Here is an 18,090-nt window from a genome sequence, read left to right as displayed (position 1 = left end):
TCCTTCCGCAACAGATATGAAGGAGGTCATCATCATCACCACCTGCGACAGATTGAGGCAAAACGACTAATGCGGAACGGCAAGATCACGGAATACTCCACCAAGCTTATCTCACTCGGCACGTGCCCATCCAAGTGACGCCGTGACAGCGGCCTATCTCCCTGGCTCCCTGTCCTATTGCCAAGTTTCCTGATCCTTCAATCTCGGTCAGATGGACCTGCAGGTGGTCGATTGGGGAAAACAGGGGGGATACTCCCGCTCATATGTCGCCATTCAGCCATCTGTCGAGGCAAGCGGTTGGTGGAGATAGAGAGATGCAGGGTGCGCGATATGCTAGCGGCCGGCAGCAGCGTCGAGGATTCCCCAGCTACAACGCCGTGATGGACGCCTAGATGTCCTCGTGACAGTTGGGCTGCGTTTGTAGCGCCCCCGCAGATTGGGTGGGCTTTTATCTGCATAACCTGTGAGTCCGGCTGTTGGATTGATATGTGGAGCGCTGCCAGTCAGGCTTTGGAATGTTGGATCGAGAGGGACCCTGCTTCGCGTGCGGCTTGATAATACGTGCAATCCTCGGCTAGGTCAGGTACGTACTCTTTCGACCGATTCAGGAGATATCACGCAATATTGCGGGGACCGAAGACTTCAATGCTCTCTCCCAGCCGCAGTCTCGGCGGACATAGGGATGACTCCTGGGGCTGTATTCATCCAGACATGTTTGAGATGCACGCCCACCTGAGATATTCGCACACCTATATCCCCGGCGAGGGAGGTGTTCTACTTCATAACGGACAATCTGCAACCGCGGCCCAGCGATCTCTCACCGGGAAGATGTCTCCACAGGTCCTTCTCCCTCTCAACCCACGATGGGAGATTAGCTCACCCGCGATGATATTTCGCCATCATCCCCCCACCAATTTATGGCCCTTTCTTGCCCCGAGAATTGTGTGCAGCATGCCATTGTCTCGGGATATTTATGAAAACGACCAGGGAGCGTCTCTCCCCTCCCACACAGGTTCCTTGAATTTATACCTATTTGCAAGTGGAATTACATACTGAAATGGAGGGAGCCAAGGACACACCCACCCTCCCCTGATGGATTTGAATGGGGTTGCGCTGGATTAGGCAGGAACAGCAGAGCTGGAGAAGCGGACCCTTGCCACCCCTTCTCTGAAGCAAAATTTTACCTCTTTCTCACGCGAACACTTTACGGTCTGAAGATAAGGAAAACGCTCACGAGACGGCATCGATTTACTTTTTTGTCTTGTTTTGCTCTGCGGGCGTAAACCGCGTGGGGACAGGTGGGAATGGATGGGGGTCAAGACTTTAAAAAGTACCGAATTCGGCAACATGGCTCCTACTAGGGATAGGGATTGAATTGGGGAGGGGGGTGTTAATTTAACAGACGACAAGACCAAGAGTCTGGTTCCTCAACCTGGGTCCATGTGGGCGAGTGTCCGTCTCCGTCTCTCTGGAAGGGGGAAACGTCTGTTACTCGACCATTTACGAACTGGTCTGTTCGGTAACATTATGAAGTACGGCTCAGGTGTGATGGATGAAGGGATCGGAGAAAAAAGGCCCAAGGATCGGGGTTTGCTAGGATGCTAATGTGGACATCGATATGTCTTATCTTAATCCAAGATCCCAAAGATGTCAGCCGCTCTTGGCAATTACCGTGGCGCATAGGTTATCCTGCCTCCTACCCGGCAGAGGAGCCCGTCCTGTGTACGCCGAGGCAAGATGGCTCTGTCGCGTGGTCTTTGTGGGCCATTTCGGAGGTAAGGGTCGATTCCTTTGTCAAAACCCATTGAATCAAACAGCGATAATATATATGGGGATCCTCGTTTCTAATAGGCCTTGCTCCCAAGTTGCCGACGCGGGCGAAGGGTTTATTTACCGTATCATGGCAGCAGTGCTGATAAGCCGACGAGACGAATATATCGCTTATCTCGTCAACGTAGTCCAGCTATCTTGACAGCTCTCACACTAGCCAAACTTCTCTCTCCACTCCCGAAAAACATTCCATTCGGCTAACAAAGCTTACCACCGGTCCAGTCAAAAAGGGTTTATAGCTCCCATCTGATAAGAAAAAAAAAAAAAAATAGAAGAGCGCAAGCCATCAAGGTCGAGTCAGATTTCCTCCATCCGATATCGGAGCCATCTCCCTTACCAAAGGCGATAAGCTATGACTCTTCCGTTTGTTTTTCCTAATCAGGTAACGGTGACGCGGGCGATGGACCCGACAATGTGGATTCATGGTCCGAGGGCGGATAACCCGGTTCCGGGTTTGCTGTCCGGGAGCGGAGGGTCGGCGAGAAGCCCGGCTTGATCGGAGATAGGTCGTGTCCGTTGTGTGCGTGGCGATATCGGGGGGGGACTGAAACGAAGCGAATGGGACATCGTCACTTCTACTCCCCTTGGCATTGTCAAGATTCGGATTATCCTCACGAGATCAGGTTGGACCAGGTATCTTTAGGTAAGAGGCCTGGAAATGAGTCGATTCTTATTCTTGGCAAGAAAATTCTTCAGAAAAAAAAAGTGCAAAAAGCTCACCCCGGGCGTCGAATCGACGATTCCGAGGCTACGAAAAACCGCAGTTTTTGCTGACAACCATTGAGCAGTTTGGGGAAGCCATCCCCGAGTGCACCCTGCAGTGCTGCTCGGCTGGTAACTTTGGGCTTGGGGTGGTATATAAAGCTTTTGGTGGACGGACTGGTGATGGCGCGGAAGGGGCGAAGGGAAGGGGTTCCTTCGCATGATCTGGATGCTTAGTTTTTCTCGTCGAGATTATGGTATATCAATTTTTGGGGGTGCGATAAACTCCTTGCTACGATACATTCCAACGTGTAAGACCCCCAGGCGCAAAACGCTACCCAACAAAAAGAATCACAAAAAAAAAAAAAAAATGGAAGAAAATCACATTATTATGCATGATAATACGTCTCGTGAACCCTCCCCGGCTCCCTATCCCTACCCCTTTCCCTCCTCCTCTCAAACCCCGGCGTTGCACTAAGTTCGTGCGCCGCCTCCCCGTACCCCGAGCTAGTCGTATACGCCGTATACGCCCCGGGACTCGTAGGATTCGGCGAGTGCGCCTGTAGCGTCGAGTACGACCGGTGATGATCCGGCGTCCACGATCCGTGGTCGACTTTGGCGTGCGTAGAATCGGGCGTCGCAGTCGCTTCGTAGGGGCCCGGCGTCGTTGGTGGGTGTGGGGAGGAGGCGGCGAGTTCGATGGGGGAGGATTGGACGGGGACGGGGAGGTTGTATTGGTTGTAGTGGGAGGAGTGAGGGGGTGGGCTGTTGGGGTAGGCGCTGACGGGTTCGTAGTAAGGAGATGGGTAGCCGTGGGGTCCTGGTCCTAGTCCTCCTCCGCCACCGCCGGGGGACATTGCCATCTCGGGCTTGTTGCCCGCCGCGCGTCTCTTGCGGATGATGAAGATGCAGGCAGAGAGGAGCACGATGGCTCCCACGGCGCTTCCGACAGCTATGCCTGCGATGGCGCCCGTGGAGAGTTTGTTCCCGCCCTCCTTGTCCCCGCCGACGTCTCTCGTAGGTGTGCGGGTAGGCGCCGAGGCAGTCCTAGCAAGCAAAGTCTTTAAATCGGGACTGCTGAAGCCGTTCTCAGGTTCCCTCTTCGTGCTGGCGCCTGTCTCCGAACCCCCCACGACGTTCCGGATATCCCATGGCACCACGTACCCCTTCTTCGCCGGATCGTAAAGCTGCCACACGGCGCCGTCCGAGTTCCGACGTCCCATGTCGAGGTTGTGCACGCCCCATTGCTCGGGCGTGTCGCACATGTCCGAGACCGGGAAGCTGCCGCCGATGATGAGCATCTGGGACCCGTCGAGGTGGACGTTGCAGGAGAGGCTGTGGTGCGGGTATTCGCCGGTGCTGGAGGTCGTGTCGTTGGGGTAGAGCTTGATCCAGGTGAAGGTGGGGAGGGAAAGAACGTAGATGTCGTCGAAACCTGCCGTGTTGGGGGGCATGCCCGCGCCGCCATATATATATCTACATATTTTTTTCTTGATGTTAGTGCTTGAATGGAAAAGGAAGGTTCGAAAATGGGCAAGGAGGAGAAGACGAAAAACGCACATGTTATACGACGACCGGTCGTCTGCCCACGCAACCCCCGAACAAAACCGGCTCCTCATCTCCGGTATCGTCCCCGACGCCTTCTGCGTATACCACTTAAAGCTCAACACATCGTATAACAAAATCTCATCCATCGGCTGCCCCTCAATCACGGTCCCGTTCCCAAACTTATCCCGCACGCCCCCAAAGTACACGAGCATCCCGGAGTCGCCCGCGGGCACATAGACGAGGCTCCCCTCGGCCCTTCCCACACGATCCGCCGGGCCTGAGCTATTCGTCCACAAGTTCTTATCCATCTCATACTTGACAAGATACGACGTCGCGACAGGCGTAGCGCCCCAGTTCGGTTCCGACCGGTTACTGATCCACCCACCGAAATAGTAGCCCTCACCGCGCTCGGGGATGGCGACGCCGGCGCCGTAGCTCGTGCGGTAAATGACCGTCGAAGCCGGCTGCGAGACGTGATCGAGGCCGAAGAAATCCCATTGGTCATCGAGGATGTCGTAGGCGTAGATGCCGCGAAAGGGAGTCGTGAGGTCGCGCCCGGGAAATTCGCCGCCGAACTGGTACACGCGCTTGTTGACCGAATCGCCCCAGAGGACGCCGCCGTGGAGGCTGGGGATCGTGCGGTTTTTGGAGAGGTTGGCGTAGAGTTGGGGCATGCCCGAGTTGGCGACTGTGGAGAGGTCGTGGAAGAAAAGGTAGTCATCTGTTTTGAAAAACGAATGTTTTAGTTGGGACTCTTTCTCGTCGGAAGGTTGGTTGGGGTGTAAGAGGAAAAGACATACTTGTATAGTTCTCCGGGAACTGCTCAAGAGGATTATAATTCAAGAACCCCCCATCAATGTAAAGCCTTTCATCAACAATTGTCGTCTGGTGTCCGAACCGTCTGCAAAAGTTCGACACCGGATCTCCTTGCTGCCACGACAGGTCGACGCTAGCAAGTACAAGGAGAAGCACAAGTAAAGGAAACGACGTGCTACCGCCGCGACGACGGATCGCCCGATCGCCCGTGTCCGAACGCGCCATCGGCCCCGGCACGGAGCGGTAGGGAGGCCATATCATGTTGAGAGCGACCGAAGTCTATTCATGGATCTATTTTTGGGGCCGGGTCTCTCCCGCGGGGAGGGCGGGACAATACTTTTACTCGATGGGGAAGAAAACTCGAGGGTGGGGTGGAGAGAGGTAGTAGTTGTCGAGACAAAAATGGACGGGGTAGCAATAGGGCCTTGCGGATATAGGTATTAATGGAGTGCAGGGACTTCCCAACAGTAAGAGAGGCTTAAGAATTACGCCGAACGAATGGAAGAGGTAAAAAGTGAGAAAAACAAAAGAAAGAAAGAAAGCACCGGGGGGACACCACTGTGTGGAGGAGAGAGGGAAGATGTGGGTGAGCGTCAGAAAAGGTCGCAAGGGTAGGGAAAGAATGCAGGGAAGCTTCCTGAGCTGGCAGGCGAAAAAAACGGGCTTGCAATCTCTGGGCGCCTTTTTCTCTTTTCCATACGAGATCCTCGAGTATTCTTACTGGGTAAAGGCCGGAGACCAGCTCTACGGAGTTGTTGCACAGAGGTCATTTCATGGGCTGGATCTGCTGCGTTCCGCTAGCGAGGTCTGGCCTAGCAAGGGGGGGCAGTGACGGTGACCTATAGGAGATTGGAGAGAAGAGGCATCCATGCTTTTAAGGCTGGGGTGGCAAAGGCCTTAGGAATGACGAGGTGGGTAGCTTGTTGAGACGACAGCATGATTTGACAGGGTGGAGGATCTTGCATGTCTATCTTCGCGTGTCTACATTCGTACTTCCTAGAGCATGGGCGAAGTGGAAAAGTAGAAGAGAAAGAGATAAAATTTCCTTCGTTCTTCGTGTATTTCTTCATGTTCCCCAAGCAGCTGTCCTATCTTTGAAAAACGACCATGGGAAAATTCCGCACTTTAACGGACCTATTGTTTCTTTGAGTAACCTCTCCTCCAGCTTGCAGAAAGAAAGACACGAGAACTCGACTCAAGTTCCCCCGAGAAATCAATGGGTGCGAGGATCGAACAACGCGGCGTAATATCCCTCGTGAGACCCCGTCATTGTACGAAGTAAGACAGATGAGTTCGGATCCTCCCTCCCATTCAACCCTGCCCAGGCAGCTGGGTTCTGTGTTTCTCTGTGTTTCTAGTCGTCATCTCCCGAAAGAGCGGTATCTGTGAGTGTGGTGTCCAATATCAATCTCGCGAGTCACTATTCGTCGCCCTATGGGAAAAAAGAGAGGGAGGCTATTCCCGAAGCTCTCTTGCCGCGTAAGCGGGGAAGACAGAATCTGAGACTCGATGGGAACAAAGAAAAACAAATGAAAAAAATAGCGGCGATGGGGATGAATCTGAAGGTGGGTGTGCATACTGAGTACTTGGCAAGAAGCTGGATAAGCCAAATATTGAGCCCATGTCCTGAACCTGGAAGAGCTCATCAGTCAATTACCGCATGTTATCCAATCATCCGTGCTGAAATGCGCCCCCCTCTCAGTCCAACTTGGTGCATGCATGCGAGCTCGGGGCTGGGTTGGAATTTTGGGGGAATGAGAAGAAAAAAAGACAGGATGGGCCTCCCATATTGGTCGCACAGATTCGAATGCAAGCCACCAAAATCTCTCAGCTTTTCGGTCGTCAGAAAGTGGGTGCGTGGTCTGACGATGACACTGGTGGCCTCTGACTGGTGCGAAGACGACCGCCCTTGTGCAAGGAATGATAATACGAGTTCCTGACAGGACGGCCGCCTTCGCATGGGGCCAGGGGATAAGTGATTGATGATTGATGAGGGAACAGAAGGGGAAATGGTTGCAGACAAGAGACGAAGACGGTTAATACATATTGATCTTCTGACATTGTTGTTTAAACTCCAATAATGCAGCATGCGGATAAAAGATGAAGAAAATATACGATGCGCTGCGCTGGGCGGATTGATGCAGCATAGGCTTGGTCCAGCTTCCTTTGCAACGCCAAAACCGATCCTTGACCAACAAGTCCGAGACTGCGGATGACGCACAACGCAGAGCCCCTGGATGGTTCGATCCCACCCTGACTTTCCCAATCACCAAACCGGCATAAAGCCAACGATTCATATATGCATGTGCGCTCAGCCCTGCAGACCCACGTCTGCCAGATCATTCTTCCATGCCTTGTTCAGCCTCAACCGCAGCGCCAATTAGCTCCTGGATGCTGGCAATATATTGCGCTATCGACTTCTCCTCTAACGCCTCGGCCACCAGCGCCGGCAGCTGATCTGGCATTGGGATGCGGCAATTGTAATCATCACTAGCATGCTCCGTACTGTCACTAGACGGTGGCATTGCTCCTTCCGGTATAGACATAATATCCTGCTCGACGCTGCATGATAAGGTGCCATCTGGAGTCCCTATTTCGGGTCGGTAGGCGAGGATAACATCGTGTGCGTCGAGGAGACTACGCGCGATTAGGTCTGCGTATCGTAGTGGTGAATGCTCGCTCCCCATATTGGGTTCGACGACGACCAATTCCCTCCATTCATGCCATAGAGTGCGTAAAGCTCCTAGTCTCGCGAGGAGTTGGATGTAGGTCGGATACGCCTCCCTGCGGACTAACGGATCGGCCATGGCGATACGGAAAGAATCCTGTGAAGCGGGCCTCTGGAACTGATCTCCCGCAAGAAGATGGAGTACGTCTCGCCTCGATATCGATTTGGGAGATGTCGCAGCGGCTAGGTCTAGATTCCGTGATAGTGCCCATAGCGCGTTTGCCACATATCTTGAAAACTGGTCCGCCAATGTTTGGTCATTTTCCTTGTCTTCAATAGCCATCTCGAGATATCGCGCCGTGAATTCGAGATGGTGAACTTCTGCGGAGTACTGAAGGCCGACAAGTGTGATTTCGGGGAGTAGCCCGCTACCTTTTTTCTCGACCACATTTTGCAGGAGGGCAATGAAACTAAGAACGTCGTACGGTGTGTTAAATTCTTTGGCCCGCTTGTCGTCGCCTTCGAGCAAATCCTCGTATATCCGCCGCTGGAGGGGTCCCGTGACCGTAACGGGCGCCTCAGTCCTGGAGATGAGTGAAAGTAGCCGACGAGAAAGATATGAATCGGGTTTTGTAGAAGCATGATAGTCGATCATCCTGTCGAGGTTGTGGGCGGGGATAGAGGAGGCCCGACGAGGGTCCCGCCTCGCAAGCATCCATCTAAGCAGCGATCCATCATCCTCCCAGACTATATGAGGAATCCCGTTTCTGAGAAGAAAAGACTCTTCGGGGGATTCGACGGCTATGTTGGGTCCCGATGCTAAATGCCCCGCAGGCGAGCTGTCTCGGAACGAGGGTGCACCCCGTAATGCGATAGAGACAACGTCACTGTCTCGGATTCGCCAAGACGAGCCGCCCCGGATGCGTTGCAGCGTGCCATAATTCCCCATCGAGCGATTCACGTCCTCAGCCTCCATTAGAATCCTCTCTCGCGCTCTCTCCTCAGTCTTAGAGGCGGCGAGGTGCCACTTCGTATTTAGAGCGACCTCATCCTTCTCTTCAGCGTCCCTCACGCCGCGGGTCCCTTCGGAGCCCAAGTCGAGAACGAGATCCGAGAATAAGTACGTCTCCGCATCCGGCTTCGTCAACTTCTCTCTAGGCTTTGGAGTTGTCTTGAAGATGCGGAACCTCGTGGCAAGATCCGACTGGAATCTGGCCTGGCGAGGAGCTGCCTCCGCTCCAGCGGCTCCGCCAGCAGGGGTGACGCGATGGCCATGAGAGAGAGCCCTCCCTGAGATGAGCCGCGTGTCGGGAGTTGGCACGTGCCGATTGGTTCCCCCAACAGGCCGCCTCAGATAGGTTAAAGAGACCGGTAGAGACGGCGACCTGTTCATCATGCGGCCCTTGATCGCGGCGGAGAGTATAAGCGGATTTGTTCGTCAAGTGGGGACATGAGAAGCTTGGTATGGGGTTACCCCGGATTTTTGAGGTTATTGAGTTGATTTTTGGAGCGCACTATCCTCATTGCGGCTCAACGCGTGGGTCAAACTGGCGTCAAGTGGAGAGGCTGTCTCAATTGGATCTTGGCGTCCAGAGCTTAATTCTCTGTTCTGAATGGCTGTCGAAGCGTGGCTGGTGCATCTTGTTGTGGCTGGTGACATTGGCCTTACATAAGCTAGGCTCAAGAAACCGCAGACCCAGCAATAGCCGACCCAGCAATAGCCTTTTCTCGTCGTATCACCATCGTCGAGATTCACGACCACAGCACCATCCCCTACTACCAACGTCCATCCGTTCTTCCAAACCCAACCACTACACCGCAACTACAAACAAAACATATTCAAATCTTGATTCTCAACATGCCTCCCTCCAAGAAGAGGAAGACTGAAACCGGGTCGGACCCCGATACCAACGCAGACACCGCAACCGCCTCATCAGAGACGCCTGTCGAGGAAACCCCCGCCGAAACGACCTCAACTACCATGACACAAGATGAGGACCCCCAAGAACAACGAGCACAAAAGTTCTCCCAACCAAGCCAGCCCTCTGAATCAACCCCATCAGACCCCCCTTCCTCCTCCACAGCCACCCCCCCCACCAAATCAGCAGCCCTAGACCGTCTCGCCCGCTTCAAAGCCCTCAAAGCCCGCGCCAAAACCTCTTCCGAAGAAAACTTCAAAGCCGCCACCCGCGAAGCCCAACGCGTCTCCGAGGATCCCTCCCAACTCTCAGCCCTACACCGCAAGCACGCCATCGCGTCGCACAAGCTTCTCAAGGCGGACATCGAGGAGGCGGGCGGCGATTTCGAGCGGAAGCGCGCATGGGACTGGACGGTGGATGAGAGTGAGGCGTGGGATCGCCGCATGAAGAAGAAGGCCGGGCGACGTGACGGGAACCTCTTCTCCGATTACACCTCGGAGGCCAACAAGGTTTATAAGCGCCAGATGAGGAATATAGCGCCCGATATGGAAAAGTACGAAAAGGAGAAGATGGCGGCCGTCGAGAGGGCTGCGGCTAGTGGCGGGTTGGATATTATTGAGACGGAGGACGGTGAGCTCATTGCCGTGGATAAGGACGGGTCATTTTATTCTACGTCGGATTCGACCGCGTTTGCGGAGAATAAGCCGGATAAGGCGGCGATTGATCGGTTGGTGGAGGATTTGAGGAGGGCGGAGGACCAGAGGTTGAAGAAGAGGAGGGAGAGGATGGCGAAGGATGGGGACGATGGCGATGTCACATACATCAACGAGAAGAACAAGCAGTTCAACCAGAAGCTGGCGAGGTTCTACAACAAGTATACGGCGGATCTGCGGGACAGCTTCGAGCGCGGTACTATGATTTGATCTTTTTTTTTTTTTAAGAAGGGGGGAGAAATTATTCAATAGTATTGTTACAGTCTATGCCTTTAGCGGATGGTAATACACATAGAAAAGAACATGAATCGGGCCACTGATCATCTTACAACATGCTCTTTCTCCAGCCTCTTGACGCGAGTTCTTCAATCTGCTCTGTTTCCACCGGCCCACTGACGCTCTCATCAGCGAGCGCCTCCACGAGGCCCTCAGCAACGGTCTCAACCTTGAGCGGCTTAATCCCACCAGCCCCCATCAAGCCCCCAAACACACCCCTCGTAATCCCATTCAACAGCGTCCCAACACCGGTAGCAGCGGCGATACCCACAGTAATACCCCTCGAGCTATCATACATAAAAGGCGGCCTCACAAAAACATTCCTCATCCTAGGAAAATGCTCCGCAATAGCCCTCTCAGCCTCGCGCTTCGTCGAAAGATACCTCGACGGCACGCCCGGCGGCCCCGCCATGGCGGAGACGTAGCAGAAAGTACCGACATTGCTCGATTCGGCATGCCTCGCCAGCGTAATGGCACTATCGCGGTTCATTATCTCGTAGGACATCTGGTCTTTGGGGTTGGGCGGCTTGATGTCCTCACCCTCCTTCCGCTCGAGGGGGTTGACGCCGCGGTCGACCGAGGATGCGAAGGAAGTTTTGATGGCGGAGAGGGGCGATTGGGTGCCGCGGACGATGCCCTTGTAGTCGGCTTCGAGGAGGATCCCAAGGGAGTGTACGACATAGTCGGCATCTTTGAGGAGCGGCGTGTAGGTGGAGGGCTGGAGGATGTCGGCGTGTTCCCAGGAGACTTTGTGGGCCCAGGGTGGAGGGGATGAGGATGAGGAGACGGCATCCCAACGAGGTTCACCGGAGCGGCTGGTTGGGCGTTAGAGGGAGAAGCTCTTCTTTTCTTTTCTTTTTTTTTTCGGTCATGTTATGTATGTGAAGAGATGTGTATGAGTGAGGGAGACAGTGATGAGTGCGAGTGGGAGAGCTTGCCTGATGGAGGTTACATCCCAGCCGCGCGCAACGGCGAATTTGCAGATGCGAGAGCCAAGGAAGCCATTTCCGCCGCACACTATGATCCTCTTTACGGCGGACATGCTGGGCTGATACGAGCTTAGAGCTAGCTATGCAGGTCCGGCTATGAGGTGGCGTGAAGCTTGTGGGTGGGATGAAGGAGCTCAGCGGATAGTGCACAGAGGCAGCACTGAGCTCTTAGAGAGAGGATGCTAGCTATGTGTATGCAAACTAGCTTATCGACATTAAAAAAGATGATTGAGGATTATGTTTGGTCTCAATTGACCCGCCGAAAACAGTGAATTGAGCTCAACAGCAATGAGAAAGTGGTGCGATTTATCTGATCCGACACCGCATTCAGCAAGCAACATTTGATCACCAAATCCAAGCTTGATTTCGGCAGGGTTTCTCGCACGGACCAACCGTGGACGTTTGCAGTCTTCACTGTTCTGAGCAAGGCTCTGTCAGCCTCCTGCTAAAATAGTGAGTCCCAAGTACGAAGTACCTTAGGCACTGAGCATAATCACAAGCCTATTGTGGCAAGCTCGATTCTACGAAGTACTTTCTCTCAACATCTCAACCCCAAATCGCAACTTTTCTCCTCCCGCTCCCCCCGCTTCCTCTATCCGCCCAAATCGTCGCGGCCATCTCCCAAAAAGATGGCGCCCCCAAACCAACTCGGCAAACGCATGAAAGGCGTCCAAATCAGCCGACCCTTCATCTACGGCACGACAGCGCGCCCCTTCGACGACAAGACCAATCCCAAACCCCCAAACGTGCCCGACGGCCACACGCACTCGTGGCAGGTATTCATCAAGGGCGTGGACGACACGGATATTACGTATTGGCTTCGGAGGGTGCAGTTTAAACTTCACGAGTCGATCCCGAATCATGTGCGGAGTATGTGAATCTCTACCGCATCCTTTTAGAAGGGCAAGGCAAAAAAAAAGAAAAAACCGTGCGACTGACCTTGAACCCCTTTAGTGGTCGAAGGCGAAAAAGGCAAACCCTTCGTCGTCAACGAAACCGGCTGGGGCGAATTCGAAATCACAATAAAACTCTACTACTCGAGCGAATCCGGCGAAAAAGCCCAAACCCTCTACCACCACCTCCGCCTCCACCCGTACGGCAAAAACGACGAGGAAAAAGCCCGCTCGCGCCAACCCGACGGCGCCATCATCGCGTGGAACTACGAAGAGCAGCTCTTCAACGAGCCCTACGAGGTATTCTACAACCTGCTCACGTCGGGGGCGCATGCACGCGCCGGACAAGCACCAGGGGGGAAGGGCGCCGCGAGTAAGAAGCCGGCGGCGGTGGATCCGGCCTCGGGGATTGTGTATGAGAGGTCGGCGCTGGTGCCGCTGCACCTAACGGCCGAGCAGCCATTTTCCAAAGAAACAGAAGACATTGAGCGGGAGAGGATTAGTAAAGCATTGGAGAAGGTCATGGGGTGGATCGACGAGACGAAGACGGCGAATGCGGAGAAGGAGAAGAGGTTGGCGGAGTTGAAGGCGGAGAATGCGGCGGCGGCGGAGGCGCTGGCGAAGAAGGCGGGGACGTAGGGACTTCCTCCGCCGATTGGTCTGCGCGGCGCCGCCACTGCCGACACTGCTGCTGCTGCTGGTGCGAATGTGAAGAAGCCGCCGCAGAGGAATAGGAGGAGGTCGGTGAAGAAGCTGGAGGCTGATGGGGATTGGAAGGCAGATGTGGAGGGGGAGAGGGATGATTCGGATTATCGGCCTAGGAGGCGTGGGTCGAGGAGGTCGTGTCCGTGAGAGAAGTTGAGAGGCGGGATTACGATGGCATGGAATGAGTGGGGTGACTTGGCTATAAATGCATTTAAGAGCCAGAACCTTCTTGTATGAGTATACGAAGAGCAGGGATATCAAAACGGAGGCTGGCGGTTGGCTGGGTTTCGGACGGCGTTAAGGAGTAAAGTAGACAAAAAAAGCAACATCGAGATCATTTTCAAACAGCAGCCTTAGATCAATCACACAAGCACAGGAGAGGAGACAAATCGGAATCGCACACTTAATGAGAGTGGAATTTCTACGAGCTAGCTTGAGCCGCTCAAGGGCCCTCAGTCCATCCAGGACGAGGAGCAATAATAACCCCAAGATCAAACAAAAAAACAGAAGTCTTCTAAGCACAACTCCACCAAACCAAGCCAACCAAACCAGCCACGAATTCCGGGAATCCCATTCTTTTTGTATCCCTCTGTACCCTCTTTTTGAGGTGGTTTTTTTTTTTCTTGCTTCCGTTCAGCATGTGTGTATAATAAGAGATTCTTCCCATTCTCTCCCATGCGACGTCGACCCTCCCATTCCAACCTTCCCAAGTAAGGAAAATAGACAAAGGAAAAGACGTAGGCGGTTCGAATGATTGCGTGGGCAATGGGTAAACAATGATGATAAAGACAAAAAATTTGGTTTCTGCTATATATGGGTATCTCGACACCCTCCTGTTCAGCAGTTAATCATGAAACGAACGAGAGCAAAAAGGAGACAAAAGGAAAAGTGGTAAAGGGGTTCCAATCACGGGTCCTCCGACATTGAGTCTTTGTTCTTTCTTCTAAATCCCAGGTTTGTTGATGTTGTGTTTTTGCGAACCGTGAAACTCCTCAACCCTTTTTTTCCGTTCTAAAGTCTCCAAAAATTTCCCATCATTGCAGAGTTGGTTTGCTCTCTCTCTCTCCCCCCCCCCACACACACGCCCCAATTTTTGATGGTAACAAGCTGAAAAAAAGGAAAAGAAAAGAAAAAGTGCAGAGACGAATTGTCCTACAATAGACTCAAAAACTCCCTCTCAACGCCGTTATGACACGGGGTGTGGTTATACATTAGGAATAAAAGCGCGCTCCTGTTTTCCCCTCCCTTCTCCTTCCTCTCATCCTTCTTGATAGGAGAGCCTGAATTGTGTCAAAGAAACCGGAACGCCTTGCCAAAAAGCTGTATTGGGACAACAAGCTGATAATTCGATAAGGAGATGAGATGACGCAAGGAAAAAGAGAAATAAAAAGTTGGCCGAACGAGTGGGTTTCCCCCCTCGATTATTGATAGTTGTGGTTGTACAGCCTACCTAGAGGCGGCTTCGTAAGGAGGGGGAACATCCTCCCTGTCGTCCCAAAGGGCTTCCCGGCGGCTCTTCTCATCGTACACGCGGCGGGCGATCTCTCCGGCCATCTTCATGATCCAGGCTTGCTCGAGGATGATGGATGGTGCATCAAAAGCGGGCGAAGTTTGTTCGGTCTGAGGTCGCTTCTCGGGTTTGGTGGCACGCGAAGAGCTGGCAGCAGGAGAAGCAGGCTTGGCAGCGGGCTTCTCGTCGGCGACAATCGGCGCGACGTTTGCGGACGGGGCAGCCTCCTCGGGCTTGCTAAACAGATCGGATGTGAGAGGCGAACGAGTCGGCATCCTGGACCTCTTCTTCTCCGCAGTATCCTCGAAGCGGGTCTTCTTGATAGAGGCAGTGGGAGGCACGGCGGGCGCCGCAATCTCCTCCTCGGGTTCCTCGGGAATGCTGCTAGTCATGAGAGGCTCGGAAGCGGTTTCCGTGACGGCCGAGGCGTTATCCATACTAGAATCGCCCGCCTCGCTAGAAGCTTCCGATCCGCTCTCGGACTTGGACTTCCTGAGATTGACAACCCGATGTTTCCTTTTCCGCGCGGTGTATGACGAGCGAGACCTGCCAGATCCCAATGCCAGCCCGGTGGTGGCCGAGTTGAAGTTGACCAACGAAGGGCGCGAGGGGATCTGTCCATTGGAGGAGCTTCCCGAGTCGGAGTACGTATACGAGGTCGACGTGGGGTTGAACGAGTACGTCTTGGCGTGGCCGGGGCTAGGAGATCGAGGAGATCGAGGCGTCGAGCTTCCGCTAGTGTCCGAGAGGTCAGAATCCGTCGCGCGGAGTTGAATATCCTTAAGACCGGGGGTAAAAGTCGAGAGGAAGCTGTGGGCGGTGGCAACCTCGGTGAGGCGCATCAAGTTCAAGTTCGAGAAGAGCGAGCGGAATTGGAACTGAACCTCTTCGCTATCGGTGAGGTTAAGCTCGGAGATCTGGCTCGGGTCGAGTAAGTTGCCAGCCGAATCGACGGGATCGAGGGGCGGGCTCGCAAGTGGGTCAATGACACCCTCGCCGTCGTCCTTGTCATCACGCGGCAGGCGATGGCATAGGACCTGGAGGGAAAATCGGTGGATTATGCTCGGCAGCTCTTCCATCATCAGGTTCCGGAGCTGGTTCTCAATGGTGCGTTGCAGGTAATCGCGCACAAACTGGATCGAGTCAAAGGTCGACGAGACCTTGAGGGATTCGAGGGGGTCATTGCGGAAGACAATGGTGACGCCCTTGTGTTTCGAGTAGACTACGATGATGAAGGCGGACAGGCGAATATGCGATAACGTTATGGACAGAGGTATCGTGAGTCCGTCGGATGCGGCTAGCGGTTGCGGTGACGTAAAGGACGGCGTGCAGTTGAGGTAAGTGTTCATTGGGTTTGCCTATTTCGGTGGTGTTGATATATTAGCATACTGCTATTGCATTGACTATCCAGGTCGCGACAATAGCGTGTGTAATCCCGGTTGGGGTAATTTGGAAATCAATGCAAACATGGATGCTAGGGTGAGAAAGGAAAGAGGGGCGATGAGGAAAAGCTGATGAAACAAAACGACTGCGGCATCGTCGGAAATAAGGGGGCGAAATGGAAGGGGAAAGTTTGCAGGCAGCTTCACAACGATGGGAGATAAAGGATTTGATGGAGCAGCGATTGGCATTGGTACGGGGCTGTCTGCTGTCTGCGATGGTGATGCTGTCGCCAATGGCTCGGCGAGAGCTTTGGTAGCGGGAATGGCGGAGGTAGCTGAGCAATTAAGCCTGGTCGCAAAAATTTGCGTCTGTGCCGTGGTGCTCTGAAGCTTCGGCACTAGGGAAAAAAAACACCAGGTCGCGTAACCAGATAAAGAGTCTCCCCAAAATAACGAGGGGAAAAAAAAAAAAAAAAACAACAGCTTATCGTCTAGGGAGAGGGAAGAAAATTGCAAGCATGACAGCAAAAGACAAGCAATCCAAAAATCATACCTGAACACGCGTCTTGAGCGTCACAGCGGCATCGCCGGAGTAGCACATCTTGAAAATACCGCGGAACCTATCCTCGGCGAGGTCGCCAATCTCGAGGATCTCGAGGTCGGGGGGCGTAGAGCCCAGGTGGAAGTCGGAGACGAGGATATCATCAACGATGATGGGAGGCTTCGGGGACTTGTTGAGGGCCCTTGTGAGCAGGTCTTTGGCTCGGTTGTAGAATTGCGCGTCGGCCGCGAGCGGCGACCAGTTGAAGTTGAAGGCCATGTTGAAATGGCACTATTGCGTCGCAACCATCGGGGGGATGCACCAAGCTCGGGTGATGGGAAAAGGTCTTCCTTCGTTCTCGTCTGTTGCTGTCTCTTATGCGGAAGGAAGTGGAACGGGGACCGTAAAACGAGAGGAGGTTGGTGTGAAGGATGGACGACGGAAAAGAAGAAGGAAAAAATTAAAACAAGCAAACAGCAGAAAGAATGCTGGTGCGGGCGAGGGAGGAATTAACAATCGTTGGTGTGTGTGGGAAGTTCGTGGGTTCGTCGAGTGGGACGACGGGCACTTTTTTTTTTTCCTTTGCCTCTGAACCTGCACGAGTCACCTCTTCTTCTTCTCTCCTGTTTGGGGGCTCTGCTTCTGGGCGGTCTCGGGTTCCTTTGGTTTCGGTTGCGTCGAAAATGGAACCAAGGGGCTGGTTGGTAGATTCGGGTCCGCGGTGGGTCGGCAGGCAAAGCAGCTAAGCTCGATCAAGGTAGATGAGCAGCAGGAAAGGGGAGAGATTGATGCAATTTATGTAGTGTATTCTTGACGGCCAGGCCAAAATGAATCAAAAGAGAGCGATGCGCCAAATGCAAACGATGAATAAGGCGTTTGTCGATTGAATGAAGAAGTTGGAGATGGCAACAAACGGGAGGACGACGCCGTCAAGTGAACGTTTGTTGTTTCTTTTGTTTATGCTTTGAGTGTGGCTTGGGGGGAATGACAAAGGATCAAGATGGAACAGAAAAGAGGCGAGGGAGAATGGCAGAGGCGAAAGGGGGCAACGTGATAAGAGGCAGGCCAAGGTACGGTTCACAATTGGAGTCAATACGAATTGATACTGTCGCAGCAGTGATTGATTCAGAACATCATTCCAGCAGTCCACAGTGTGTCAGAGGCCTCAAGCAGCGCTATACAAAGTAGCATTGAACCTCAAGCCGAAGGAAAAATTTGAGCTATGCTCAGGAGGTCTTGTACCCATGTACACTATATCCGAACGTCCGAGGTTGCCATGCGGGATTGCCGCCTGCACAAATTGTACCAACCCAGTGTGTGCGCGTGAGTGCAACCTCAACTGTACCTCGTCTGCAGGCGAATAGACCGCGGCAGAATTTGTACACGCGACACAAAGTCGATAAACAATACTGACTGACAGCGAACAATTGAACCAACGAGAAGGCGCGAATCAATAATGTGGATCTCCCCAGTTTTGCTAAAGACTTGTGAACGAAGAAGAGGAGCAAGAGGCAAATCAAGTTTCTCGACTTCTTCTCCACAGGGAGCCACAGTCCACAGTGATGAAGTAATGGACCCGGGGGCGACCGCTGCCAATC

The 18,090-nt window shown here is 53.4% G+C and overlaps 4 protein-coding genes and 2 pseudogenes across 4 annotated transcripts; 2 read left to right on the top strand and 4 right to left on the bottom strand.

Moving 5' to 3' along the window:
• Window positions 1-2,921: 2,921 nt before the first annotated feature.
• On the bottom strand, window positions 2,922-5,157 carry SAPIO_CDS2920 (uncharacterized protein; the record flags this gene model as incomplete). The annotated part of the gene is made up of 3 exons (XM_016785824.1): window positions 2,922-4,008; window positions 4,093-4,801; window positions 4,881-5,157. The coding sequence occupies 3 exons, from the start codon at window positions 5,155-5,157 to the stop codon at window positions 2,922-2,924; spliced, it is 2,073 nt and encodes a 690-aa protein (XP_016644606.1).
• Window positions 5,158-7,235: 2,078 nt separating this feature from the next.
• SAPIO_CDS2919 lies at window positions 7,236-8,960 on the bottom strand (annotated as a pseudogene; the record flags this gene model as incomplete).
• A 462-nt stretch (window positions 8,961-9,422) lies between these two features.
• On the top strand, window positions 9,423-10,406 carry SAPIO_CDS2918 (annotated as a pseudogene; the record flags this gene model as incomplete).
• Window positions 10,407-10,521: 115 nt separating this feature from the next.
• Window positions 10,522-11,477, bottom strand: SAPIO_CDS2917 (uncharacterized protein; the record flags this gene model as incomplete). Its single annotated transcript, XM_016785823.1, has 2 exons — window positions 10,522-11,287; window positions 11,425-11,477. 2 exons carry the CDS (start codon window positions 11,475-11,477, stop codon window positions 10,522-10,524), a joined length of 819 nt encoding a protein of 272 aa, XP_016644605.1.
• Window positions 11,478-12,090: 613 nt separating this feature from the next.
• SAPIO_CDS2916 (Protein AF-9-like protein) lies at window positions 12,091-12,993 on the top strand (the record flags this gene model as incomplete). Its single annotated transcript, XM_016785822.1, has 2 exons — window positions 12,091-12,331; window positions 12,416-12,993. 2 exons carry the CDS (start codon window positions 12,091-12,093, stop codon window positions 12,991-12,993), a joined length of 819 nt encoding a protein of 272 aa, XP_016644604.1.
• A 1,512-nt stretch (window positions 12,994-14,505) lies between these two features.
• On the bottom strand, window positions 14,506-16,771 carry SAPIO_CDS2915 (uncharacterized protein; the record flags this gene model as incomplete). The annotated part of the gene is made up of 2 exons (XM_016785821.1): window positions 14,506-15,927; window positions 16,505-16,771. The coding sequence occupies 2 exons, from the start codon at window positions 16,769-16,771 to the stop codon at window positions 14,506-14,508; spliced, it is 1,689 nt and encodes a 562-aa protein (XP_016644603.1).
• Window positions 16,772-18,090: the final 1,319 nt, after the last annotated feature.

This window comes from Scedosporium apiospermum (assembly GCF_000732125.1).
Source record: "Scedosporium apiospermum strain IHEM 14462 chromosome Unknown SEQ_SAPIO_0087, whole genome shotgun sequence".
Taxonomy (NCBI): domain Eukaryota; kingdom Fungi; phylum Ascomycota; class Sordariomycetes; order Microascales; family Microascaceae; genus Scedosporium; species Scedosporium apiospermum.
Note: the sequence above shows the minus strand (reverse complement) of the source record. Positions and strands in the feature narration are given on the sequence as shown.